The following is a 27,786-nucleotide window of genomic DNA, read 5'->3' as shown; positions in this document are numbered from 1 at the left end:
TCGAGTCAAAAAGAGCACCCGAAGCGGCCAAGCAGCCAAGCAGCAAAACCTTCGCCCCTAAGCCTCGCCCCGCCTCGCCAAATCAAACCCCACGGGCGCACGACACAGATTCACCCCTGCGCCTCCGCCGCAGCCAAGCGCCGCCGCCGCCTTGCCCCCGATTTCGTTCTCGCGCCACCCCAGAATCTCACCAGTCATCACCATGGGTGACGCCGCCGCCGTCGCCGTCGCCGCCGTCGCCGCCGCGACAGAGGAAGCACATAAGGAGGATCCGGAGATTGTAGCGAGATGGTGAGTGTTGGTCCACCGCGCGGGTATGAACTGCGACAGGAAACGCCACTGAATGTGCGTGCGTGCGTGCGTGCAGGTACCAGCTGGAGGCGCTGGAGCGGGCCATGAGCGGGAACACGGTGGCTTTCCTGGACACGGGGGCCGGGAAGACGCTCATCGCGGGGCTGCTGCTGCGCGCCTACGCGCACCGCGTGCGGAAGCCGGCGCGGGACTACGCCGTCTTCCTCGTCCCCACCCGCGTGCTCGTGGAGCAGCAGGCACGGGTTATCGAGGCGCATACCGACCTCCGCGTGTCCAAGTTCACCGGCGACATGGGCGTCGACTTCTGGAACGCCGCAATCTGGCGCCGCGTGGTGGACGACGCCGAGGTGCTTGTCATGACGCCGCAGATCCTCCTGGACAACCTCCGCCACAGCTTCTTCAGCCTCCAGGACATCGCCCTGCTCATCTTCGACGAGTGCCACCGCGCCAAGGGCAACTCCCCGTATGCGTGCATTCTCAAGGTCCCAATAGTTACAACCGCTTTGTTCCCTTCTCGTTTTGTTAATTTAGAAGCTTTCTCTTTTCTGTCGCACCCACCAACACACTCCGTCCGTTTCTAAATATACAGAGCAGTATTTTACTGTCCAAATCTAAACGACCGGGACTTTTCATACAATACTCCGTTACTGGTTGCAAAATCACAATCATAAGAAAGCTCTACTGGGTACGAATCCAACAATGTCAGTTTTCTGTAACCATAACTCACATTAGATTAATTGTATGTCAAATCACGATTTTGGACAGTTAAAAACACCCTACGATTTTATACTGAGTATGTAATAGTCAGTTTGAAACGATTTTATACTGCTCATTTTACCACCTGTATATTGGCCACATTTACTGTTCCAGTTGAAGTCTTGGTCCACTAACCAATTTAGTAAAATCCTTCAGTTTACTTTCATTGTAGGAATTCTACCACCCTGTAATGAATTCTAGACCACGGGGCCCTCTGCCGAGGATATTTGGGATGACTGCTTCGCCCACAGATTCAAAAAGTAAGGACGAAGCTGTGAACTTGTATATGTGTTTTACATCCTCAAATATTATTTTTTGAACAAACATCCTCTCAGTTCGACCAAATCTGTCACACTATTCCTTGCATAGATCTGCTGCAAGAGAGCTATTCGAAACGAATCGTCGAACTGGAGAATCTATTGAATTCAAAGGTCAGGCCATGTATAGATTCACATGTACCCTTTACCTATGATAATCATCATTCCTAATTTTTTCACGCATGAGGAATACTTTTGTGTATTTTCTGTTGAAGGTGTACACGGTTGACAATGAATCGGCTTTATCGGAATACATACCATTTGCCACTACGAGGATTGTGCAGTACGATGATTATATCATCCCATCCAACTCACATAACCATATTAAGAGTTGTTTGGACAAGTTGCAAGAAAAGGTATGCTGTTTGTCCCTTTCTTTCTTTGAATTAAGGGGTTTCCGCCGCCCAATTCCATTTCTCAATGAAATTGATAATGCGGAAGTCAGGGTGGACCGTTCCTTCAGGATGGTTCCAAACTTTTAACACAATCCACATGCTGAAAATATAACAGGAAACCACCAGGCAAAATTCTACCACAAAGTTTCTCAAGGCATCATTACAAAACATCTACGTAAAAGCATAAAAGACCGCCACAGTTCAGCAACCTCCTTGTGTTCACCCAGCTGGCCTCACGACCGCCGGCGCCCAACCTTTATTTCTACTAAAAACTTTAGCTGCCACCTGCAGTAGCGTTCTTGCACCTTTGGCTTGCATTCCTCATAGTTCTCGTCTTGTAAGCCAGACCAATATTACAGTGGTTGGATCATAAGAGAAAACGTTCTCAAAGGATGCCTTATTCCTAGTTTTCCATATAGCCCCCAAAATTGCAGCTAACCCTACTGCAACCACACTCCTAATCTTACCAGGAACCCCAATAATATAGCTACAGATCCTTGCACAGGAGGAAGTCCGTTTTTAAACAAAGCCACTGTCCACCACCCCCAAGACATATCTTGCCACCGAGCAGTGTATGAACAGATGGTCAACTGTCACATTAGCATTACAGAACCTACATTTCGGACTTCCAGTACACCCCCCTTTTAGCAAATTGTTTCTAGTAAGAGCATCTCCAATAGAAAATGCAAATTTGGAGATGTAAAAATTTACATCTCCCAAAAGTGCTTTTTGCATCTCCAAAAAAGTGCCAACTCCAACAGAAGATGCAAAACGGAGATGTAAAAGAGTAACTCCAATAGAAGATGCAAACTAGAGATGTAAAATTGGCCGCCGGCCGCGCGGCTGCTGTTCAGCTGCCGCCGGCCGCTGTTCAGCTGCCGCCGGCCGCATTTGCACATCAAAATTTCGTAATTATAGCAACATAAGTGCATCATTGACCATAGTTTTAAATCCTACAAGCAAAAGTCAATTGTCTCAAACGAAGTTGTTGGTCCAATAAATGAAAATGCACATGGACATCACTCAATTTGCGTCCTCTCCGTTGTCACTAGTGCCATTGTCGACGGTGGTATGACCATCATCAATGGCTTCTCGACGTTTTCTTGCGTTGAAGTCTCATTGCCGCGAACTCCATCGGAAGCGCCTTCATTGCCATCTCCCATGCCGCCCATGTTGCCACCGAAGCCACCTCCCATGCCACTCATCATGTTGCCGCCGAAGCCACCTCCCATGCCACTCATCATGTTGCCGCCGAAGCCACCTCCCATGCCGGTCATGTTGCCGCCGAAGCCACTTCCCATTCCACCTCCCATTACTCCGAAGCCACCATCCATGTTTCCACCAAATGCACCATTCATGGCACCACCCATCATGTTCATGTACCCTCCCATTCCTCCTCCCATGGCACCTCCCATTCCTCATCCCATCATGCTTCTAATGAGCATTTGCTTCTTCATGAGCATTTCATCGCGACAAAGTTTGACATACGCCTTTACCTTGGCATCAAGAGTAGATGTGTCCATGAACATAAACTTGAGTGCCTTCTCCTCGACTATCTTCATCTCCTCGGCCGCCGCCTTTCTCTCCTCAAGCACAACCTTTCTCTCCTCGGCCGCTGCCAATCTCTCTTCGGCCGTCGCCCTCTTCTCCTCGGCTGTCGCCCTCCATCGCTCGGCTTCACTGCTCTCATCAATTTCTTTGAGCTTCAACAATTTTTTTCTTCCGCATACCCTTTCCTTGCCATGACAATGGCATCAAATCCATCCTTGAGATCATTGTCTCCGGCCTTGGATCCCTTCACTTTCTTAGTTCCATCGGGCCTATAGGATTTAGTCGCTGAGTGAGGAATGGGGCTCCTTCTCTCCTCACCCGAGTCATCTTCTTCATCCTCCGCCACCACACTTTCCTTCTTCGAAGCATCGAAAACTTCTCTAGTTTTCCACTTCTCATCCTCCACCACCACACTTTTCTTCTTCGAAGCATCGAAAACTTCTCTAGTTTTCCACTTCTCCTCATCCTTGAGCTCTTCCATTCTTCTTCCTCTTCTCTCCTTTGTTGTTCCTCTCTTGAAATAATCCTTGCGCAATCATTTTCTACAAGAAAACAATCAAGATGTCATCATCAAATTAGTGAACATTTCAATATTTGCGGAAAGTGGAGAAAGCACACATGAATAGCAAATGATTATTACCGGGTCACTTTCACCGCAACCACTTGGGTTCATGCGATTAACATTTGCAAGCAACCCGCTCACTTTTGACATTCGGCATTGATGGTGCCCCAACGTTGACGAAGGGAGTCACTTGAGCGATAGTGGCCGCTAGTGTTGCGCGCATGGAAGAAATCCTTGATGCGTTGCCAATATGTGACGGCGGATTGGTTGGTCCCAACGGTTGCATCTTGAGAGACTTTCTTCCAAGCGATGCAAATCAACACATCTTCGGCGTTGGTATAATTTGCGGTTATTCCCTTCAAAACGAAGCCCTCATCATCCATGTCAAGATTGTCATTACCATATTGTGGAGTTTCATATTCTTGTGATGCATACTCATGTGAATAATCATCATTTGCGGTTATTCCCTTCAAAACGAAGCCCTCATCATACCAAGACCCTCATCGACGGCGGCGGCCTCAACATCCTCTCCGTCGAGACCTTCGAGACGCTCCAAGTGCCCTATGACCAGCTCGTGCCCACCAGGCCCTTCTCAGAGGTGACCGACGGCTCTATCGCTCCCCTGCGGCAGGTACGCCTCGCCGTCACCTTTGGCACCATCGATAATTACCGCATCGAGCTCATTGACTTCGATGTGGCCCGCATCGGCCTTCCGTTCAACGCCATCCTGGGATACCCCGCGCTTGCCAAGTTCATGGCGGTGAGCCACCCCGGCTACAACGTAATCAAGATGCCCGGCAGCAGAGGCGTTATTACTGTCGCCGAAAGCAAGGAGGATGCGGTCCGGGCCCTCAAGCGCGCCTACAGGGCTGCGGCAGCCTCGCCCGGGCTTCGCAGATGGGGGTCGGGCCTTCGGAGGTTGCTCCTGCGAGGAAGAAGCAACTGGTCTCTCAGGACCGCGCCGAAACAAAGAAGGAATTGGTTGACGGCAGCGGCGCAGGTCCTACCTTCACCATCGGCGCCGATCTTCCTCCTGAGCAGGAGGACGCGCTCGTCGCTTTCCTCTGGGCGAACAAGGATGTGTTCGCCTGGAAGGCGTCTGATCTGACCGGTGTCCCGATGAAGTAATTGAGCACCATTTGGCGGTGTCCTAACGCTCGTCCCATCAAGCAGAAGGCGCGGCGCCAAGCGCCGGAGAAGCAGGCATTCATCATCCAAGAGGTGCACAAGCTCCAGGAAGCTGGGGTCATTCAAGAGGTGCGTCATCCCGAATGGCTCGCCAACCCAGTCATCGTCCCCAAGAAAGATGGAAAGGAGTGCATGTGCGTCGACTTCACGAGCCTTAACAAGCCCCGACATTGAGCACAAGAAAGCCCCGACATCAAGGGACTCCAGGTGAAGAGACACCCCCCAGGACCCTTCCCGCTCCCACGCATCGACCAGATCATGGACTCCACCATTGAATATGACCCGCTGTGCTTCCTGGACGCATTCTTGGGCTACCACCAAATCAAGATGGCAACGGAAGATGCGGAAAAGACAGCCTTCATCTCCCTGTGCGGCGTGTTCTGCTACACCTGCATGACGTTCGATTTGAGGAGCGTCGGTGCTACCTTCCGGCGGCTGATGCGCATCACGCTGGGGCCACAGCTAGGGAGGAACGCGGAGGCCTACATCGACGACATCGTGGTCAAATCGCGCGAAGCCAAGATGCTAATCAAGGACCTGGAAGAAATGTTCGCAAATCTGCGCGAGGTTAGCCTGAAGCTCAACCCCGACAAGTGTCTCTTTGGAGTCCCCTTCGGCAAGCTTCTAGGCTTCCCCTTCAAGTGGCCTTGGGGCGCTTCATCTCCAAGCTAGGCGAGCGCGCCTTGCCCTTCTTCAAGCTAATGAAGAGGACATGCTCCTTCAAGTGGACCCTTAAAGTGGACGCGGCTTTCGAAGACCTCAAGAGGTACCCCACGAGTCCGACGAGTGGCTCCGCGTTTTCATGAGCCCTTGGTCCTATACCTGGCGGCCACCCTGCAGACGGCCAACGCTGCGCTCGTAGCGCCGCGGGAGGAACGTGTCGACATCAAGGAAAGGCTTCCCGAGACTCGCGAGCCCTCCAAGCTCCCTGGACCTTCCAAGCCTCGCGAGCCACCAGAGCCTCGCAAGCCCTCCGTGTCTCAAGCCAGCGTCCCAAGCCTCGCGCGCCCCTTCAAGAGCAAGCCCCTGCTGAAGCCACACGCCTCGTCGAGCACCCCGTGTACTTTGTGAGCACGGTGCTGAGGGATGCATGAGCGTGCTATCCTATGCAGCAGAAACTTGCCTTCCTGGTCGCCTCTAGGAAGCTGCGGCATTACTTTCAGGGCCACCCCATCAAGGTCGTCTCAGCTTACCCACTGGAGAAAGTGCCGCATAGCCCTAATGCCGCGGGACAGGTCGCTGACTGGAGCATCGAGTTGCAGGCACTCCAGTTGGAGTTCTGCACCACCAGAGTCATCAAGGGAGCGGCTCTTGCTGACTTCATGGCGGAGTGGACGGACACATGCGGGGAGGAGCCTCATGAGGACAAGTGTCGGAGTAAATGACCACGGGTAGCCTAGCCGGCTCCCCCTGGCCCTTCTGAAAAAATTATGAGCCGATCCGGCCCTCAAGAATCCAAGACGTGGGGCCGCCTTCCCCTTGCCGGCTGTCTCCCAGGCCGACTATCGGAAGGCGGCCCGGCTTTAGCCCTCATGAAGAAAGCCGCGGGAGGGCCGGCTCCAAGAAGCCGGCCGCGAGAAGGCCGACTCCAAGAAGCCGGCACCCACAAAACGGTCAAGATCGTACCCTTGAAGTCTTCATCCACATAACGGCGATGTGGCGGGGCGTGGCTACGGTAAAGCCTGCCACCCCCGAATCCCGGAGCACGCCAGGCACAGTGCGCCGTACGGGGTGGCCATGACCCGTCCGGCGCGGCACTGTTGCCATGTTGACCCTGATGCCACCCACGACGGGCTGTCAGCGCGGCCCACGGGCGGTGGGCCCCTTCAGGCAGAGAGACACCCGAAGGCGGCCAGGCCTCCCCCAGTCGGCCAAGACAGGGCCGGCTCCCCACAGCCAGCTTGCTTCCTCCCTCGAAGGAGACGCCCCATTAAGGAGACAAGACGAGGTGAGGCTACAGCGATCGCCCGCCGGGCGGCGGCATTGTAGCCACGCTTACCTCGGCGAAGCCCTCGTCACCAGGTTTGAGGCAACAGTAACCAGCCACTGACAAGGCCCTTGACAGTGGGTCCTCCCATCCGAGCTCAAACATGGTTCCCTGCGAGTCCTGGCATTCGATGAGGCTAGGACGACTCGCGGGGGGCCGACCTTGTGCTCCTCGAGGAGGCCTGCCGTCAGGCCGCCCTTCGCGCCGCAAGGTACCAGCAGGCCTTGCGGCGCTACCACAGCCGCAACATCCGCCCACACATTCTCGAGCTCGGGGACCTCGTTCTGAGGCGGATCCTATCCAGGGAGGGCCTCCACAAGCTCTAGCCCATGTGGGAAGGCCCTTTCAGGGTCGCCCACGTCTCCAGGCCAGGCGCCGCACGCCTGGAGACGGAGGTGGAGTTCCTGTGCAGAACGCTTGGAACATCCAACACCTCCGCAAGTTCTACCCGTGACCCTCTCACGTAAGAATGAGGTGGGGCTGTACACGCCCTAGAGTCTCCCTGTGCGCCACACCACGGCCTCGCGGGAGCTTCCACCCACACCCAAGTGGAAGCCCCATGCTCTGCGCTGGCGGAATGATCGAACAATGATCATGCCGACGCCCAAGTGGAGGTCCCATGCTCCGCGCTGGTGGGAAGATCAATGAAGGTGCCGGACGCGGTAGCCTTTTCCTTTTTGCTTGTAAGCAAGTTTGCAGTTTCTCTAAGTAAAGACTGTGGTTTTCGCGTCTTCTCTAGGAAAGGAATTTGTTTTTCTTGTGGCGTTTTTCTGGGTTTCATTCTTTTCGTCAACTACGCATGCCCAGAGCCTCATGAGCCACGCGCGAGCGGGGATTGGGCTTGGTGCTCACGCTTGGGTCAAGTCCCAACGGCACTAAGAGCCCAAGTAGCCGGGCCCTGGGCCGCGGGCCTGCACCTGTGTGCACCACCCCACCAAGGCCTTGGTGTCCAATGTCCTTGTGCGACGCACATGAGCGAGCCAATGAGCACGCTGCCCCCAAGCTTTTTGCCTCAGGAGCACTCCCTAGCCCTGGCGCTCTCACCTCCTGGCCTTGCCCAGGCATCGCGACCTGGCATACCAGCGGCGGTCAAGCCCCGCGTGGGGCTGTCTTCTAATGACATAAAGCGCGAAAGCGAAAAGCAAGCCTCAGGAGAACACAAAAGTTGCTCGATACATCATTAAGGATTTCAGCAAATGTTCCTCACGCCCCCATGGGGTCATAATCAGGTACCGGCAGGAAAGAAAAGAGGGGCGACCTAAGGAGACGTGACGCTGCTGTCCTCGCCATCGTCGCCCTCGTGTTCCTCGGTTCCGCGTCGGTCTTCGCGGCTGTCAGGGGCGAAGCGTGCGCTCAGCGCTTCCACGTGGTCTTCCACCCATTCCGCGAGGGCGTCGTAGATCACCTCAGGCACGGGGGCTATCACGGCCTCGAAGTCGAAGCCGGGGTCGGAGCGGAAGAGATGGCTGAAGACGCGCGTCGAGGCCTGGGCTAGGAGGTCACGACTTTCCATTGATTCGACACCTGGGAACAAAGAGCACAGAGATTGTGACGCTCCAACCTATCGACTGTCAAGCAGTGACGTTAGAGGTCCAGCCACAAGTACTTGTAAGAAAGCAATGCATCGTATGAAGAGAGCCCTAACGGTTCTCCATACATGCAAAGTATTGCAAATCAGGGGACTACCACTGGCATGTACACTAAAGCTTGCTGACATTAGGTCCTGGTCAGTTTAGGGCCCAGCGCTTAGTTGCATGGTTTTGATATTTGAGGGATGCAAGTTTAACGGCCTTGAAGTTGAGGGTGTGAGTTGAGCAGAGGTAAGGTAAACAGCTCAAGGACCTAAAGTTGGTTTTTTCTTAAATAATATTGGCATAATTTTCTCTATTTATGTAACATAATAAACTATGATCAAATTTAGCATCTATATTTAGTCCAAGTGGAAGTTGAAGTAATAATTATATCGCATGATTTGCTTTTCTTATTAAATACAGCCATGTCTGCATACTTGGAAAGTTGCTATACAATTGTTTTCACATTTTGTTTTTCCCTGGCATTCTGTTTGTGTTGGTGTGATATAGTAGTTTTTTGTATATGCATGCCTTGTCTTCTAACACATTCAGTAACCTAACATGTTTACATTCTCTTAGCATTTAGAAGTCCTCAAGGCAAATCTACATGGATTGTCTCGGAAAAATGCGAAGAAAGGGATATCAAAATTACACAAGGCATTCTTATATTGCACAGCTAATCTTGGAGTATGGCTAGCAGCAAAGGTGTGAGAACATACAATGATGCATGCTTGTATTACATTTGTGTAGCCCTGAAATGCCTTAACCTTTTTTATTATTATTTTCAGGCTGCTGAGATACACTCAACAACTAACGAACAATTCTTATAGCCCTGAAATGCCTTAACCTTTATTATTATTATTTTCAGGCTGCTGAGATACACTCAACAACTAACGAACAATTCTTATCTTTCTGGGGTGAAGAACTGGATAAGAATGTTGAAGGCTTTGTTAGAAGCTATAGTGAAGAAGTATACAGGGAACTCTCATGTTTTTCAAAGAGAGGTAGACATGCAGTTGTGATTTTTCGTTTTGTCTACTCAGCTTATATATTCCTGAAAGTCAATTTTGTACGAGTTATTTGGTGTATGACTATTCTTCCAATGCTGCTACTGTTAACTCGTAATCATTATTTGTCGGTAAAGCACTGTACCGATTCGTAAGTTGTGTATACCTGGTGATGGCACAGCACATGGTTGTGCTTTTCATGGTGTATCATATCACATCTGGTATCTGTCTGTCAAATCGTAAATGGCTCTGCTTTTAATGTTGTATCATATCACATCTGCTATCCATATATCAAGCAAAATGTTATACGACAACAAATTAAAATCCACTTGTGAATATATCATCCTAACTTGAAATGAGGTGAAAGATACCATCGATCTCTTTAAACACAAAGTTAACTATTATACCATGGTTTTTTTGACCCTCTGCTATTTTCATAGGTCATATTGGTGAAGATTTTGCAGCTGATTTGCAAGATGGGTTATTGACACCTAAAGTTCATTGTCTTGTTCAGTTTCTTCTGGAATACAGGTGGTAAAATACTTGGACCTTATATTCAGTATGCCAATTTAGTTCACATATTTACTCCCTTGATTGCATTGGCTTTGCTACAACTGTCATGTGCCCCAGTAATCCGTTTAGGGAATAATATCCCGGTAGTTAGGAAAGATAGGATTACCTGAGATCCAAGTTATCTATCTCCATATGTACGAGGACTTGTATCAAGGGTTTAGTTTGTACTTCCTCCGTCCGAAAAAGCTTGTGTATCAAATGGATGTATCTAGCACTAACTTGATGCTAGATACATTCATTTGAGGGACAAGCTTTTTTGGACGGAGGGAGTATCTCTTAGTCTAGCCTATTTATCCTGGATGTTCCAAGATCGATCTAATTAGAATGTGGTGAACAATAGTGCTGTACTCATTTTGTCTAATTACATTTTCCCCAAAACATCAACTTTCAGCCTCAGTCCAGTGAAATGACCAGTAAAAAGTGGGACATGGGTATAAATGAAGTTGAGATTCTGAAAAGTAACATCCAAGAAATGGACCAGTAAACAGAGATATTGGACAAGGGGATGGCTATGGTACAGTGCATAACTTACATAAACATGTCACATGGTCACTGTCAATGTGATTAGTTCCTTCGTTCTACACGAATTTAGTGACTAAAACAACACTTTTTTTGTGCATGTGTAGTTTCTCATTAAGTTCATTTTGTTTTAGTAGAATAATCTCTCTCTCTTTCAGGCACATGCAAGACTTAAGATGCATTGTATTTGTCGAGAGAGTTGTTACAAGCATTGTATTGGAGTCTCTCCTGTCCACTATCAATCAAATGCCTGGGTGGATTATTAAACACATTGCAGGAAACAGACCTATGTTTCACAACCAGAGTAGAAATAAACAAACGGAAATTGTTGACGCCTTTAAAGGAGGAAAGGTTCGCCATTAATACTGTTGTCCTGTGCTCACATTCTGTTAAACGACATGATAATTCTCTGATAGGAAAGGGATGTTCCTGTAGGTACATATAATTGTGACCACACAAGTATTGGAGGAGGGGCTGAATGTGCCAGGTTGTCACTTAGTAATTCGCTTTGATCCACCAACAACTGGGCGCAGCTTTATACAGTCACGTGGTCGAGCTCGGATGCCAAACTCTGACTATGTTTTGCTTGTTAGAAGGCATGTCTTTTGATTTTTGTTGCTATTTTTTTGTTTCCAGCACAAATTTTATTTAATTGTTCATCTTCATGCAAATTAAAATCTTTGTCTTCTATATTGTGGACATTATCCACCGCTTTTCCCACTTCATCAGTTGAATAGCATGTGCTCAGTATATAATCCTTGGTTAATAGTACCAGTAAATTGTTGTTCGCCTATATTACTCAGTGCGTTTCGTTTATCAGTTGAATTGTTTATATTGGATTAAGCATACCTGGTTAGATGTTAAATGCTAGTGTTCACTTAATATTGTGAGATGGCTTGATGGGACTGCCGATATGACTCCAAATCCTGATATGTTCAAATCTGAAACAATCAATAAAGGCCAAGTTCAAAAGCCACTTGTTTGCTTTTTCATTAAGAACCCAAAATTGACTAGTGTTTCCTAGTGTTCACTTAATATTGCAAGCTGGCGCGATGTGAGTGCCGGTATGATTCCAAATTCTGATATGTTTTCCTGTCAGATCTGTATGGAAACCGCAGGTAACCATAACATGGTATGGATCTGTTTTCAATCGAGATAACTATATTTGAGTAGAAAACCGTCCGATTTTTTGCTCGGTTATTGGTGGAAACTAGTCAGTGCCTATTTTATTATCAGTAGTCTGATCAGATCTGTTAATTCTATTCCTACTGATCACATTTTTCTATTTAGCTACAAAATGTGGATTCATACTACAGTGAAAAAATTGATATACTCAAGTTGTGTCTTAAGTTGATTTATTAGTACAGTTTCCTCTTGAATTGCAAGCAACCCCTACTTTACCTTTGTTCTCATCATAACTTCTAGTTCTTTCTGTATCAGGGGGGATGCAGAGGCCCACTCTAAGACACTGAAGTTTCTTGCAAGCGGGCAAATAATGCGGGAAGCATCTCTGAAGCTTGCATCTACTATGTGTCAACCACTTGAAGACACCTTGTTGCAGGAAGAATATTACCGTGTTGAATCCACTGGTGCAACTGTGACTATGAACTCCAGTGTCCAGTTGATTTATTTTTTCTGCTCGAAGCTCCCATCTGATGAGTCTGTTCTATGTATCTTAAATTATGGTTCCTTCTGTTTCATATTGCAAATCATTTTCTGGCACAAGTATCTTATGTTTCTCATGGATTATATCTCTGTCCCAGATACTTTAAACCTCTACCGAGATTCATTATTGACAAGGAACTACGTACTTGCACCCTGTACCTTCCCAATAGCAGCCCTGTGCAGGCTGTTAATACAGAAGAAGTTTCTGCCCTCAAAAAGGCAGTTTGTCTTAAAGCCTGCCGAGAATTACATGCTGTCGGCGCTCTAACAGATTATCTGTTACCAGAATTTGGTTTTCCATGTGAAGAAGAACCCGACATTGGTATGCTTATCATTAAAAACTAACTAATTCACTTGGTCCAGCTATTGTAATTTATGCATATTTAGCTGTGATGGATTATGCAGGGAGTTTACTATGCAGGTTGTGCTGTTTGATTATGTAGGTTATTGTGCAAGTTGTGATGGTTGATTATGCAGGCTGTGCTAGTTCATTGTGCAAGTCGTAATAGTGGTAATTTAATTTGTAGTGTTGGTGACTAAAGAGACTCTTTCCTGACAGCCTACCACGAAGAGAAGAAAGTGCTCTCAGGGTAGAGTTGATAATGTTGAGTTGATCTACTTTGTAAAATTTCTTGCAGTTAGCAACTTGGGCCTTCTTTGGGTTCTTAAAAACTGCAAAATTCAACCTATGCCAAATGATTCCTAGATAGTCATGGTACTCATGTTGCATGGTAGGTTAGGCTCATAATTACAATTGGCTCTTCTGGTACAAACATATTGAAATATATTCAACTGTACAAAGTTATCTCACATGAATTATACTTGGTACTTGTTGATTTTGCATTTTCATTATACTTGAGAAGTGTAGGCTAAGAACTCAGATTGAAAAATACAATGTTACTCGTCGCAAACGTATTCCCTCTTTGCCGCATAATATTGTTCAATATGAATATGTACATGCTATTGGATTGGCCTCGCGCATTAACATTGCTTCATCGTTCCTCTTGTAGTTGTTGAGAAATACCAACACGAGCAGCCTGAGTACTTTCCAGAGGAATTTGTGTACAATTGGTTATCCTTTTCTCGTCTTGGAATATATTATTGCTACAAGATTTCAGTAGAAGGGTGCTTGAAAACAACTTATTGTCCAAATGATATACTTCTAGCTGTGAAATGTGATTTGGGACCAGACTTTGTCTCTACCTCACTAAAAAATTTTGGTGAGCAAGACAATGCTAGTGTTGCCATGAAATATGTGGGAATCATTCATTTGAATCAAGAACAGGTAAGTTGGGGCTTATGTTTGATATTATCATTCTTATATAGTCCTTCCTCCGTTTCATCAATGGAATTTTTTCTGTGCTAGTCTTCGTGATGAATAGCATAATGTTTGTTTCTTCAGGTAGTTATGGCAAGAAGATTTCAGACTACTATTCTTTCTTTGCTTATTAATAAAGACCATTCTGAGGTCATTAACGCTGTTAAATACTCCCATGAGATGCAAGTGTCCATTGGAATTGTCTATCTACTGCTACCCTTGGTTTCTGGCAAAGTTGATTGGTGCAGTATCAAGTTCTCGACCTCGCAAGTATATGATGCCAGTAACAAGGATATCAGACATTGCCATTCTTGTAAACAAGTTGATTTACTGCAAACAAAAGATGGTCCTCTGTGCAGATGCATGCTTCAAAATTCCATTGTTTGTACCCCTCACAATAGCAAATTCTATGCTGTTAATGGGTTCCTTGACTTAAATTCCAAATCTCTTCTGCACCTTCGTGATGGCAGTGCCCTTACCTACATAAACTATTTCAATACTAGGTATAAGTTTGTCCTTTTAGTGTTAATCTATCTGCACCCGAATATATATGTCCTCACTGATTGCTTTTTCAGGCATGGACTCAGTCTAACACATGAAAGTCAACCCCTGTTGGCAGCCAGGAATCCTGTTGAAGTGCGGAATTTCCTCCAGAAGCGCCATTATAAAAATAAAAAAGGTTAGTTTTGACTCATGCATGCTTTATTAGAAGCGTATTTTTAGTCATTCTTTCATATTACATGGGTGCTGCCAACCGCTGTCTGGGCATTCTGCAGATGCTGATTTGCAGTTTCTGATCGTCTATAACTGAGTATGACCCGATTATTATGTGGGTCGTGGCAAACCTTCAAGCTGTTTTAACTTTGAACTTGGTGTGTGTTCATGCTGTAAAATCAGAGTGTACTACGCACCCTTCTGGGGTTCTATACAGCTAATCATATCCTGTCCTAAAATGTGAATTCTCTTAACAATGAATTTTAGTATGTGTCAACTTTCACAAATCATGCATCCTCCCCATTGTGTCTGCGAAGACAAGACGCCATCCGGCAAGCCTTTTTGCATGCACAATGGGCTCCTTCCCTTTGCATACCTGGGTCTTCCCCTGCATCATCTGGCTGTCCTTTCTCGATGCAAAATGACTGCTTTCCTTTTGCTACCTTGGTCTTCCCCTAGGTCTCACCAAACTAAGAATCAGACACTTTCTGGCCCTGAATGATCGAGTTGAGCATCGCCTCGCTGCCTGTTCATACTTTCTTTCCCTTGGTGGCCGGCAAAGAAAGTGTGACGAGTAGAATGTGCGGTGTAGTCATATGACTTGGACAAGGCCCATTCCACATGAGCTGATCTTTGGTGTCAGGTATTGGGGATTGGGCGTTGATGACCTCGACTATGTCGATGAACTCCACGATCCCTTGCGTGTTGAGAGCTCCTGAGATATCATGGATCCATCCTACCTCCCCAGGGCTTCAGGCAATGTCCTTCTTTTCAATGTGCGTGGCAGGGCCGCGGCAACTAAGACCGGCGCGAACCGTTGATTCACCTTTCAGTCCAGAATCTGGCTCGTGTTCCATTGCCAACAATGACCTTCAAGGCGGCATGAACCAGCCCAGCAACATGACAATTTTCCATTTATCCTTCAGCAGAATTTTTGTCGAAGGCTTTGAAGGTTCACCTAGACCAGCGCACCCTAAGTGTCCGGCCGAACTTTTTGAGCTCTTTTATACCAAGACCAAAAAATTCAGCTAGGCAACGTACGTCATGCCACGCCACCGCACAGCTGCCCCCGTTGGCCTCTCTCCGACGCCGCCAAAGAAAATTCTTGATTTTCTTGATCATGGCGCCGCACATCCAGTTTACTATGTTTGACAAGAAATGTTTGAGTCAGTGCTGCAAATGGTGCTGCTAGAAGGAGGGCGCAAGAGGGCCGGCCGGGGGCCTTTTGCCCACGGCCGGGCAAGATGGAAGGGATTTCCTTCTTAATTCTTGCTTGATTAGATTGGTACATCTCCTCTCTTTATATAGAGAGGTTTACTTGACTCCCAAGCAACGCTTACTTGACCCCTAAGCAAGCGACCCTTATCTCTAATTAACCCTAAGACTAACAGGCTATACCGCCAGCCCAGGCCATTAGGCCCATTACGTACTCTAACACTACACCCCACTTGGACATGCAGCTCGTCCTCGAGCTGCAGCCTAACCAACTTATAACCATGACTCGACGCAACACAAACCTAACACCTAAAAACAAGCCTTTTACATCTCGGCTTGTTTTATTACTCTCAACCTGAAATGGACTGGGACGATTTATTTTGGACCCCTTAACAAAATGTGGACACCATCCGCATGTCAGACGTGCATGTGTACAGCCACCTGGATCCCATGGACACCATCTAGACAAAAGGAGTGCATGTGTATGGCCACCTGGAAGTGGTCGCAAGAGCGACCAGCCGAGGCGCCCTCGCATCGGCCGGCGGAATGCAATGGTGCTACGCGCGCCCCTGTCGGTGGCACCCTGCCTTCTCCCTGCCGGACGGCTGTTGGTCTGCACCGCACAAAGAAGAGTGGAGGGCTTGCGATGGAGAATGACGAGGAGGGGTGCGGCCCCCAACCGCCGATGTCGAAGACTTTGAGGTCGCTGCTCGCGGGGGAAACAGCATGCCCAAGATCCCTGACGCAGCGGACGAGATTGAGGTCCTTTGCGCAGCGAAGCGCAGCTGGGAGGAGCGGCAGCTGCAGACCACGCATCTCCCGCACACGCCGACGCAGTAGGAGGCCGCACGCAGCAGCCTGCAGCCTCACCGTCACTGACACGTGGCGGGTAGTGATCCAAGCCAGAAGCGCTGACGGCGATGGCGGGAACTTGATCTGCTGGATGGGGACGCCCTGGGGAAGCGGTAATGGCAATGGCGGGAACTTGATCTGGTGGATCGGGACTCCCGCCAGCGCGGTCGATGCGGGGCCGGAGCTGACCGGCGGTGGTTGCTGCAGCGGAGCGCTGGGCGTGGCGGAGGCCGCCAGGAGCGGCGGCTGCCACTGTAGCCAGGGCGGGGCGGTGGTGGCGGTGGATGGTAGCTGTAGCGGCTACTGCAGCGGCCCTGCAAACGTGGCGGGGACGCCCTGGGGCAGCGGCAGCGGCTGCTGCGGCGAAGCGCCGGGCGCGGCGGAGGCCGCCAAGAGCGACGGCTGCCACTGCAGCCAGGGCAGGGCGGTGGATGGTAGCTACTGCGGCCCGGCAAGCGTGGCGGAGGCCGCCTGGTGCAGCGGCTGCCACGGCAGCCACGGTGGCGCGGTAGCGGCGATGGGCGGCGCAGCCGGGTGCAGCCTGTAGGACCCGGCCAAGAACAGCGGATCTCTTGGACCGCCTAGGTTAGGTCCCGCAGCGCCCCGGACACCTCCGGGGTGAGGACGGCGGGGGCGGGCGCAACGGAGGATCCCGGCAGCGGAAGAGACGGGTTGGGCGGCGGTGAAGACATGATCGAACCGAAGCTAGCTGATACCAAATTGTTATGGCGCTGCTAGAAGGAGGGCGCGAGAGGGCCGGCCGGGGGCCTTTTGCCCACGGCCGGGCAAGATGGAAGGGATTTCCTTCTTAATTCTTGCTTGATTAGATTGATACATCTCCTCTCTTTATGTAGAGAGGTTTACTTGACTCCCAAGCAAGGCTTACTTGACCCCTAAGCAAGCGACCCCTATCTCTAATTAACCCTAAGACTAACGGCTATACCGCCAGCCCAGGCCATTAGGCCCATTACGTACTCTAACAGTATCATGATGATTCTACTGCCTTTGGACACGGTCTTAGTTATCTAGCCTGCAAATTTGCTGACCATCTTGTTGAGAAGGGGCTGGAAACCACTGCTGTTGAGTTGCCAAATTGATACGAGCAACTCTAGCAAAGTTGCCATGTGCAGTCGCCAAAATGCATATGGAGCATGCTCCATGAAATTTTGGAGACGTGCAAACTGGTCAGTCACCATATCTCAGCCTCCAATTTTTTTCGTACTTCATTCAAACACTTGGATTAAAACGTTTCATATCATTTCAAAAGCAGTCATGGACAGCTTTTTTAAACAAGTTGCATGAACAAAAGATAAAGCATCATGCACATTCAACTGACATATACAAATAACATGTCGCCGGCTCCGGTGTGTGCACCACTCCCTCCTTCGGCGTGTGCACCGTGCCCTCCTCCGGCGCGCTGGGGAGTTGTGCGTGCGTGGGGAGGAAAAAACCCTAGGCTCTAATACCATGTTAGGGAAATTGCAACTTGTATTCCAAGTGGCCATAGGTCAGTATATATACACGTACAAGTGTGGTAAAAAAACCCTAGGCTCTAATACCATGTTAGGGAAATGTCAACTAGTACTCCGAGGTGGCCATAGGCCAGTATATATACACGCACAGGTGTGGTACCGTTAAGCTTCATGCACTAGCCAACCCAACCAAAAGTCTGAACTGATGGAAAGGGCACACTTCAACACCCCCTGTCATGTGTGGCGCGGGAAGGAAGTCAACACTTCGATAGAATCAGAGGTATGGCTCAAAAGGCCTAAATGTGGACACAGAGGGGCGCAGCAGCAATTTTTGGATAAATTGCTTTCTGGATAGGGGTTCTTACAGAACTTGGTAGTGACTGGCTTCAGCCTTCACCATCCTCACTCCCCAGAATTAGCAGAGGCTGCCCCCTATGTTGGAATGCTTGAAGGTGATAAGCATCTTGAGTAGGGTCATATGTTTTTTATTTTTTAAGCTCGTGCTTAACAACAACAACAACAACAACAGCAACTAAGCCTTTAGTCCCAAACAAGTTGGGGTAGGCTAGGGCTGAAATCCATAAGATTTCGAAACCAACTCATGGTTCTTGCACGTGGCTAGCTAACTTCCACGCAGCCCTGTCCATGGCTAGTTCTTTGGTGATATTCCAGTCCTTCAGATTTCTCTTTTACTGACTACTCCCATGCTATGTTTGGTCTACACAGACCTCTCTTGACATTATCAGCACGCTTTAACCACCCGCTATGCGCTGGAGTTTCTGGAGGCCTGCGCTGTATATCACCTAAATTAGGTTTCATGGGCAGCATGCATATCTTTTTGCATAACTATTAATGAAACATGCACAATGAGTTAGAATTAAACCCTTATCAGTAATTGATCATACTATTTACCAGAGATTGGTTGTTGCAGCTGCGATCATGAGATCATACTTTGTTACAGAATCTAGCCGTTCATGCTTAAGCCCTCCCAAAATAGGGGCCTTAGGAAGCATGTATATTTTGCATAACTATAGATTGAATATGCATAATGAGTAACTTACGTTGACCATACTTCAATTAGAAGAGCTTGTTTGTTACAGCTGCGCTCATGACTGACTTGATCATACCTTTCCTTGTTGTAGAATCGCGCACTTCACATGGTGTTGAGTTGCCACCTGAGCTCTGCAGACTAGTCATGTCACCGGTGTCTAATAATACTCTGTACAGCTTCTCGGTCATTCCTTCTGTGATGTACCGCATCCAATGTCTGCTTCTTTCAGCAAAGTTGAAAGATCAACTGGGCCCAACAATGCAGCAGTTCGCCATACCAGCTCTGAAGGTTCCTTTTCTGATCAAAATTTTCTGTTTGATTTCCAACTTATAGCTAATATATTCTTACATGTCAGAAGGGAACTTGTATTTCCCCCCTTTTTAAGTTTTCAGAATAGATATTTCATGTCAATGTGAGTGTGCTACTTTTCTAGGTTTGGAGCAAGAATACCAGCTTTGAGTTTTCCATTGTGGAACATAAGTTCTTTTTTACCGAAAGCTATTGGGGAGGCCCTGACAGTAGTGAAACATAAGCTCTAATTTTTCATTGTTGTTTATCATTACAATAATATATAGGGCTGAGACTGGTTAGTCCATAGTGGAGTGCCTTGATGCTGTAGCCAGTATACATGGGACTCTGAATATTTAACTTGGAATTCTTCCGTATTTCTTATACTTGGAATTTTCTTTATATATTTACAACTCACTTACAGATTCTAGAAGCAGTAACAACCAAGGAATGCCAAGAGGAGTTTTCACAGGAATCATTAGAAACTCTTGGGGATTCTTTCCTCAAGTACGTCGCCACACAACATTTGTATGGCAAATACAAGCTTCAGCATGAGGGAACATTAACCAAGATGAAGAAAAACCTGATCTCCAATGCAGCTCTATGCCAGCTAGCCTGCAGCAACAATCTTGTGGTAATTTTGTTTTTAAGCTAGTCATTTTGTTCTGAAGTATATTTGCTCTTGCAATGTCATGCTGCATTATGGAGCCCAAAATTATTTCACATCCATTATTTAATTATGCATACCATGTTTGGACATACCTAATTGCTGTCTCAACATTAGGCAGTGTTCCGCATTAGCCCACAGCTTAGGAAAAATAAGGGAAGTGCTGTTTCCAGTTGTAATTCGTAGGCCAAAGGAACAAATATATAGAGCCGACACATCACCTTGTGCAAAAACTGAAGGTTGGTCCGACCTATGTTCTCTCACTAGCATTGGTGGGTCTGGGGTTTCCCTTATCTGTTCCACTTGCATGCACTATCTGAGCAGTGGCTCAACTGCCAACGAGTGAGCTGGGCTGTTCCTGGAGGGTATCGAGGATACAATTTTCTTGTCATCTTTTGTGCAGATTTTTCCTAAGCTGGGGGCTGGGCAGCGAACGATTTGCTAATACATTCAATTCGTGGCATTGCTATATCTGTTCCTACTTTCTGGTATGACATGGCTAAGACCAGGTTATGCAATGAAACACAAATTCCATGTTTATGCAAACAAATATAAATTCCATGTGAACAAAAAATATTCACTGCTAAAGTTGCATGCTGTTTGTTTTCCTTTTACTGAAAAAGGCTTCCGCCCCACTGTTATTTTCCTTTTACAATATACTAGCAAAACATGCCTGTGCGTTGCAACGGGAGAAAAACAATATCACACATCCCTGACAAGCATTGCTTAAGACCTCACGAATGTGCACCTCTCTATTTCAGCACCACCCCATTTTGAAAATAATATCTAGCTCAATTTTATTAGGTCAGATTCTAACTGGTCAATTATTTTTATGTGTGATAAACGATTTAATACCTCTGAAAATTATTAATAGTTTTTTTCATCATTTTGAATAGTAAGGCTTATTTTTAATGATGCTTGGATTGGGTGGCAAACTTCAAAAAGTCACGGCATATCTTTTTTCTAAATCTACCCCTTTGCTAGTTTCATGAAGATGAGATCTTGTTTTAATTACTGAATTTAGCACCAGTCGAAAGCACCCATATGCATGCACATGTGCTCACACTTAATAATCTCAGACCACCATTACATCAACATCCAATTGTTTTCAGTCTGCTACACAAACTAACTTTTTTGGAATAGAAATATATATCATAAGATTAGAAAAATTCCAGTGTAAAAAAACCCATCAAACTACTGGAAGCGATGAATTGCTGTAAAATCTAGGAGAACTATTCGATTGAAGCTACCGGAAATGATTTGCGAAGATGCCATATGTCAAGTTGGCAAAAAGGAATAAAATCATACAGTAGTTTGGTTCACATGAATTAAATCCGCATATTTGGCATGTTGCGGACGGTTTACCTTTGGTAACTAAGAAAATGATATTACCAAATAGTTGTATTTTTTTCGTCAAGGAAAAGCAAACAAAATCTTACCACGGGGAGGTTACTTTCTGCAAAGAAAGAGAAATATGAGATTACTTCCTACAGAGGAGAAATTTGTGGTTACTTTCTGCAGAGGAGAAATCTGACCTCAAAAGAACAATGCCATGTAGCGACTTTGATAAACTAAGCAATTGATTTACTTCATAGGCAGCAACATCAAGGTATTTTACTGTCATACCCTTGAAATTAGTAAATCATCTCGAACACCGTCACCATCCCTTCATTCCCTATTGTACAGTAGGCGCAGTGCACGCGAGTAGACGATCTCCGGCTCGCTCCGGTTTTGCACATACACAGGCTGATTGATCTTTGCAGCCGGTCGGAACACACAACCACGCACGCACATGAATACGCCAAATTGATCCTTTCATTTGCAGCACACACGTAACTCCATCTTTCCTTTAATGTGCAGCGTACACACATTCCTTCTGAACTCCATCCTTTAATTAAGGATAGCCAAGATGGGCTCAATTCCTTCCTTTTATTCCAAATCCATCTGTCCTTTCCTTTAATTTGCAGCGTACACATCCCTTCTGAATCTTCAATAATTCTGAAACTTTAATACCTCCTGAAATCAAGTAACGTCCAAAATCCCTCCCTAGGATTCATCTTTCTTTCCTGTATGATTTGGAGTGTGCACAATTCACTCCTCAAGGATTCATCTTTCCTTCAATTTCCGGTCCTTTTTAGGCGTCTTGCTCATATTCTGGGCAACTCTCTACTGTATATAAATTGATGAAAATTGCTTTGAAGGAGCGATGTGGGACTAATAATGTGAGGAATCATTGCTCAGTTGGTAGTCAATAATAAATACAATTCCTATCTTCATACGTGAACATTGGATGGATGAGATGGTTGGTGGGTCGAAGCTATGGTTGAACCAGCAAGGTTCGAGTCCGGGTTCTATTCTATTGGAATTTTTTATCAGGACGTGGCTGCCGGCCCAAGGCCCAATAGCTCAGCTATCGATCGGTCTCACTTACGACGGACGAAATTTTCTTGACGTACGAAACGGACGAAAATTTAGGAGGAAGAAGCGATCACCCTTTTATTATTAGGTAAAGACTAGCATGGAAGGGGAGCATTGGCGCAGTGGTAAAGCTGTTGCCTTCTGACCATGAGGACACGGGTAATCCTGGTAACAGCCTGTTGCAGAAATGCAGGGAAAGGCTGCATACAGAAGACCCAAAGTGGTCGGACCCTGTGCAAGCGGGAGCTACGTGCACCAGGCTACCTTTTTTCTTTAATATACTAGCATCTTTTTTTCTCACACTGCACAGAATTAGGACTCATATATGCTCATTATTTTTTTATCAGTTGCTAGATAACATTAGTTCCCCTTCTGTTTGGTTGCCAGGGTTACATTCAAGGGGAAGAGTTTAACCCAAAAGGTTGGATCATTCCAGGGCTTGGTTACGACATGTGTGGTAACAGCAAAATTTCATTTTTAAGCTCCAATGATATGCACACTTTGAGAAAAATGTCTGTTAGAAGTAAGAGAATAGCAGATACAGTTGAGGCGTTGATTGGAGCCTACCTTGGTGCTGCCGGAGAACAGGCTGCATTTGTTTTCTTAAAATCATTAGGATTGGATATAGAATTTCACAGCAATATTCCACTTGAAAGGAAGATTGTATTAAAATCCGAAAAGTTCATCAATGTGAGAAGTTTGGAAATGATTCTTGGTTATGAGTTCAAGGATACCTCATTGCTGGTGGAAGCATTGACACATGGGTCATACCAGACTGCTGGCGCTACTGCATGCTATCAGGTTGATATGAAAACCTCTGGACCTCTCTATCTTAGTTTCAGTAGCTCCTTATTTTATCTTTCATAGAACTTCCTTCTTCATCAAGTACAAAGATATAAACACTGTTGCTACACTGGTAAGTGGTAACCGTGGCACTACGTGCCTGCATGTGGGATAAATTGGCTATGCAACCGCACTAAGTTTCTTTAATGCATGAAGTCTATAGAAAATAATATTTGATGCATTTTTTATATATTGTGATATACATGAATATAATCTACTAGTAGTTAATATCCAGCTGAACTATATCCATACAAGACTAAGCATAATGAAATATATGACATTATTGTATTATATTAACATTTTAAAAGTGTCAGGAAACACAACAACGCATATGTATGCTCATTCAAGAAGATAATTATTGAGGATACAAGACTAAGCCTAGTGAAATACTACTCCGTCTCATAGTATAAGAACGTTTTTCAAGCTTAACGTTCTTATACTATGGGACGGAGGGAGTACATGACAGTACTACCTCCGTCCTGGTTTATCAGTCCCCTTCGTATTTTGTGCCAAATTTTGACTAAAGATTTAAACTGACAAAATATTAATGCATGTCAACAAAAATAATATAGTTGGATTTGTATTTGAACATAGTCTTCAATGATATAATTTTTGGTGACATGCATGAACATTTTATTTGTTAAATTTATGGTCAAAATTTGACACAGAATACAATGGGGACCAATAAACCAGGACGGAGGTAGTATTATATTATATTAACCTTTTAAAAATGTCGGGAAATACAACACATATTTTTGCTCATTCAAGAAGAGAATTATTGACTCACCTAACAAGTTTGCTTGATGGATAAATAACTGTGAACGGTAAGTAACGGTGTCAGTGGCGGAGCTATAGTATCGAATCTGGGCGGGCCAGTACAAAGGAAAGGCCACTATTTGTCCTCTCATGACCCAGTCTGATCTTAACCCCTCACTGTTTTTGCTATTGGCTGGGCGGGCCATGGCCATTTGGCCTGGCTGTAGCTCCGCCAGTGAACGGTGTCATGTGCAAGCTGCAGTGGCTCTGATACTGTTGAAATAAGCAGTACCTTGTGGAATTCTTGCATGCAGATCCTCCATTTACATTGTTCATAAGTAAAATCATTTAGTTCAGATTAGAGATAAGATTAGTAGTCTGCGAGTAAGATCTTTTTGTTACTACACCATGTCTGGCTTATGTAATCACAAATTTAGATTTTGCATATTGATGTTTCAGATATAACTAGATGCACTTAAAATGTTTTAGTGGGCTGGACTGAAACTGAGGTGCCAGAAAATCGACCCAGCTGATTTATGGTAGCCCACTTATACAATTGGGGTGCCAAAAAGTGGACCCTTCCAGTTTATGGTAGCCTACACTTCTACAATCTGATGAAAGAATGAGAAGTTCTTGTTCTTGTTGTCTTGATGACACCACAAAAGTTTATATTAGTCATTTTGAAGACTAGCGACTAGCGAGAACGTGAGATTTGATAGAAACTTTTGGTTGCTATGGTTGACTCTATTGGTATGCAAATTCAATTGTAGCAGTCTGAAGAATATACACTGTAGCTGAATTGAAGTCTATATCAAGCTGTATAAATAGTTGGGTAATTTCTTTGAGTGATGTTCTTACAATTTTATGCCCTTGTGCAGAGGCTTGAGTTTCTCGGTGACGCTGTGTTGGACTATCTCTTCACTATATATTTCTACAATCAGTACCCTGAATGTACTCCAGAATTGTTGACAGATCTTAGATCTGCTTCCGTCAACAACAATTGCTATGCGCATGCAGCTGCTAAAGCAGGACTAAACAAGCACATTCTTCATTCGTCATTACAATTGCACGGAAGGATGGCTTACTACTTTGAGAATTTTAAGCAGCCATTTACAGGTCCATCACATGGTTGGGAAGCTGGCATTGGTCTACCCAAGGTGCTCTTCTTCTGTTTGATGATTTTGATCCGTACAGTTATTATTCATTCCATGCTTTCTTGCACTTCTGCTTTTGCTTGGTCTGGTATTTGCCTGTACTCTTTCAGTAACCCCTCAAAACATATGTACCAGTCATTCCATGGTTGCAAGACAGGGATACAAAATCACCAGACTCACAGCCAACCTAGGCTGGTACTGGTTACTGTGCAGTTCCTTATTTTAATCTGTAAAATATCACCTTCCAACTTTTGAGTGCGACTGTAGGCGACCTATTACCGATCCAAATTTGCCTGTTGGCTTACATTTTTGTGTATGCAAATACACATCATTGCCTGGATAACAAATATTCGATTCAGGTTATTGAATCACGTATCTAATAGGGATAAGGCAATGGCTGATGACAAAACTATCACCTCTTTTCCTTCAACATGCTGTTTGTTCATTAGCTTTGGACTAGAATATGAGTTGAAATACAAATTCAAGTTCTAAAACTGTGCAGGGTGTTCGGAACAACTATTGTTGAGAGTCTTGAGACGTGGTTGCTCTATAGGCTTTCTATAATCTGGATACAGTGTCTAGATTTTCATATGCATCCTATATTTTTGTCCACTTGTGGATTCTTTTCATTAACGTCACATACTGACGTTTTGCCTGCTGCTTATTTGCAAACAAAACAGGTTCTTGGGGATGTTATTGAATCATTAGCTGGTGCCATTTATCTTGACAGCAAGTATGACAAAGAGGTGGTTTGGAAAAGCATGAAACAGCTATTGGAGCCTCTTGCGACGCCGGAGACGGTTGAGCGTGACCCAGTGAAACTGCTGCAGGAATTTTGTGCTCGCAGGTCTTATAGCAGTTCTTACACAAAGGCCCACAAAGATGGAGTATCTTCGGTGGTTGCGGAGGTACAGGTAGAAGGCACTACCTACACAGCAACAGAAACTGGCCCTGATAAGATTGTCGCCAAAAAGCTTGCAGCGAAGTCGCTGCTAAATAATCTGAAGGCTATAGTACCATGACACGCTGCATTTGCAAATGATCTAACACTGTATAGCTCCTTCCGACTTCACTTGTATTGTAACTAGCCTGTAGGTAGCCTTTTCAAGTTTTTGTGGGAGTAGCGTGTACTTGACAAATGTGCAGCTCAATTATTGCTTGTGAATATTTAGATCATGAAATCTGGTTTGTTCATGATCTAGGAAGCATCTATTGAACTGCACATCTGTACCCCGCAAAAAAAAAGAACTGCACATCTGTAAAGTACGGGCATAGTCTCTCAGAGCCATGGTACAGACGCCAATGCTATAGTATTCCTACTTTTCTACTTGTACAGTTGTAAGCACAATCTTGACTCTTGAGTGAGACGCTGGAAGATCTTTTCTCTCCATCGGGCACTGCAGTACACGTATCTTTTTTAGAGGAGGCAGATAAGTGCAGGTCATTGTATTATTATTTTTGAAATGGCAGGATTCCTGCAAGAAGAAAAGAGTTGTAAAGTTAATTACGAAAAACCGAGCAAAAATTAGATTGCCTAGTTAATTATGAAAAACTGGGTGAAAAACCGTCACGACCGCTGAGTGGCACACAAAGATACCCACTCAAACCATTACAAAGAGGGCCTCACCAAGACAGCATGCATGTCATCGTCATTTCTCTTCTAGTGATGTCATCACCATTAAGTAAACGACTTTGACTTTATGGTAGGCGAACGTCGACTCAATCCACACTGTAGAAGTCCCATGGAGCTAAATGAAGATCAATGCTAGGACTTAGCCACTTGCAACTAGACATCGCAGCCATTACTCTGACAAAGAATTGCGACAGAGAACTAGGCATGGCTGCCGTCGCAGAAGAACCGAACAAACAACCTGCTGCCCGTCATCTACACCACCGGGCATCGCCATTGTAGCTTCGACTACAGACCAGTTGAGGCAACACGCTGAAGAAGAGCCGACTATTGCAACCATTGTCGAGTTTCCGACACCGCTCGGCATTGTATTATAGAAAACACCAAGCCGCATTGTATTCGCTAAAAGATTGGGCTTTTATAATGGTTTTAAAGGGAGTAGAGCGTTTTGGAGTTCGGCCTCCATGGAGGCTGAAATTTTCGAAAAATTCAAAATTTAAACTTCTCGGTTAAAAAATATATATGATTTACCAAGTATACATGTGATGTGTATATGTGTAATTTTTTTGGATGAAATACTTTGAAATGCGAGTTGTCCAAAAAACACTAAAGGGTCCTCTAAATTTTTGTAATGGCTTTATTGTGGGAAGTCAAATTCCCTGAACTAGCACCTTATAAAAAATTCCCATATTTTATATATTCATTACTCCTTCTGTCTTATAATGTAATACTTTTTTTGACAGGGAGTATTTATAAGACTCCATTTCAGCTCATTTCACTGATATGCAGCACACTTTCACACAATTTAACTGAGTAGCAAATTACAGTATGAGGCTCTGAGCATGATTTGTGGCTCACATTCCCCAACTACGAGTGGTGCACACGTGTGATGGACACGTTGATGCAGGTCCGGTGCGTTGGCGCCTGGATCAAGTTTGGCCGATGGAACCAAGCAATGCACACTTCGGGTGCTATGGAGTATAAGATGAACACTTGGCGTGACAA

General features: G+C 45.8%; 1 protein-coding gene across 2 annotated transcripts; it reads left to right on the top strand.

Moving 5' to 3' along the window:
- On the top strand, window positions 1–26,539 carry LOC125508018 (endoribonuclease Dicer homolog 2a). 2 transcript variants are annotated; one of them, XM_048672562.1, is made up of 20 exons: window positions 1–291; window positions 368–794; window positions 1,241–1,328; window positions 1,438–1,499; window positions 1,601–1,741; window positions 9,219–9,344; window positions 9,508–9,643; window positions 10,087–10,177; window positions 10,897–11,089; window positions 11,174–11,334; window positions 12,179–12,397; window positions 12,502–12,725; window positions 13,414–13,688; window positions 13,806–14,224; window positions 14,297–14,400; window positions 19,117–19,313; window positions 19,738–19,947; window positions 22,786–23,199; window positions 24,876–25,154; window positions 25,832–26,539. In XM_048672562.1, the coding sequence occupies exons 1-20, from the start codon at window positions 203–205 to the stop codon at window positions 26,171–26,173; spliced, it is 4,197 nt and encodes a 1,398-aa protein (XP_048528519.1). In that variant the 5' UTR covers window positions 1–202; the 3' UTR covers window positions 26,174–26,539. The 2 variants fall into 2 exon arrangements, with proteins under 2 accessions (XP_048528519.1, XP_048528520.1); XM_048672563.1 differs by lacking the exon at window positions 22,786–23,199.
- Window positions 26,540–27,786: the final 1,247 nt, after the last annotated feature.

This window comes from Triticum urartu, chromosome 5, assembly GCF_003073215.2.
Source record: "Triticum urartu cultivar G1812 chromosome 5, Tu2.1, whole genome shotgun sequence".
Taxonomy (NCBI): Eukaryota; Viridiplantae; Streptophyta; class Magnoliopsida; order Poales; family Poaceae; genus Triticum; species Triticum urartu.
Note: the sequence above shows the minus strand (reverse complement) of the source record. Positions and strands in the feature narration are given on the sequence as shown.

Coding starts and splice junctions, on each gene's coding strand:
- LOC125508018 (XM_048672562.1), top strand. CDS start 203: ATGGGTGACGCCGCCGCCGTCGCCGTCGCCGCCGTCGCCGCCGCGACA. Junction 12,726..13,413: donor TGAAGAAGAACCCGACATTG/GTATGCTTATCA, acceptor TTCCTCTTGTAG/TTGTTGAGAAATACCAACAC. Junction 23,200..24,875: donor GCGCTACTGCATGCTATCAG/GTTGATATGAAA, acceptor GCCCTTGTGCAG/AGGCTTGAGTTTCTCGGTGA.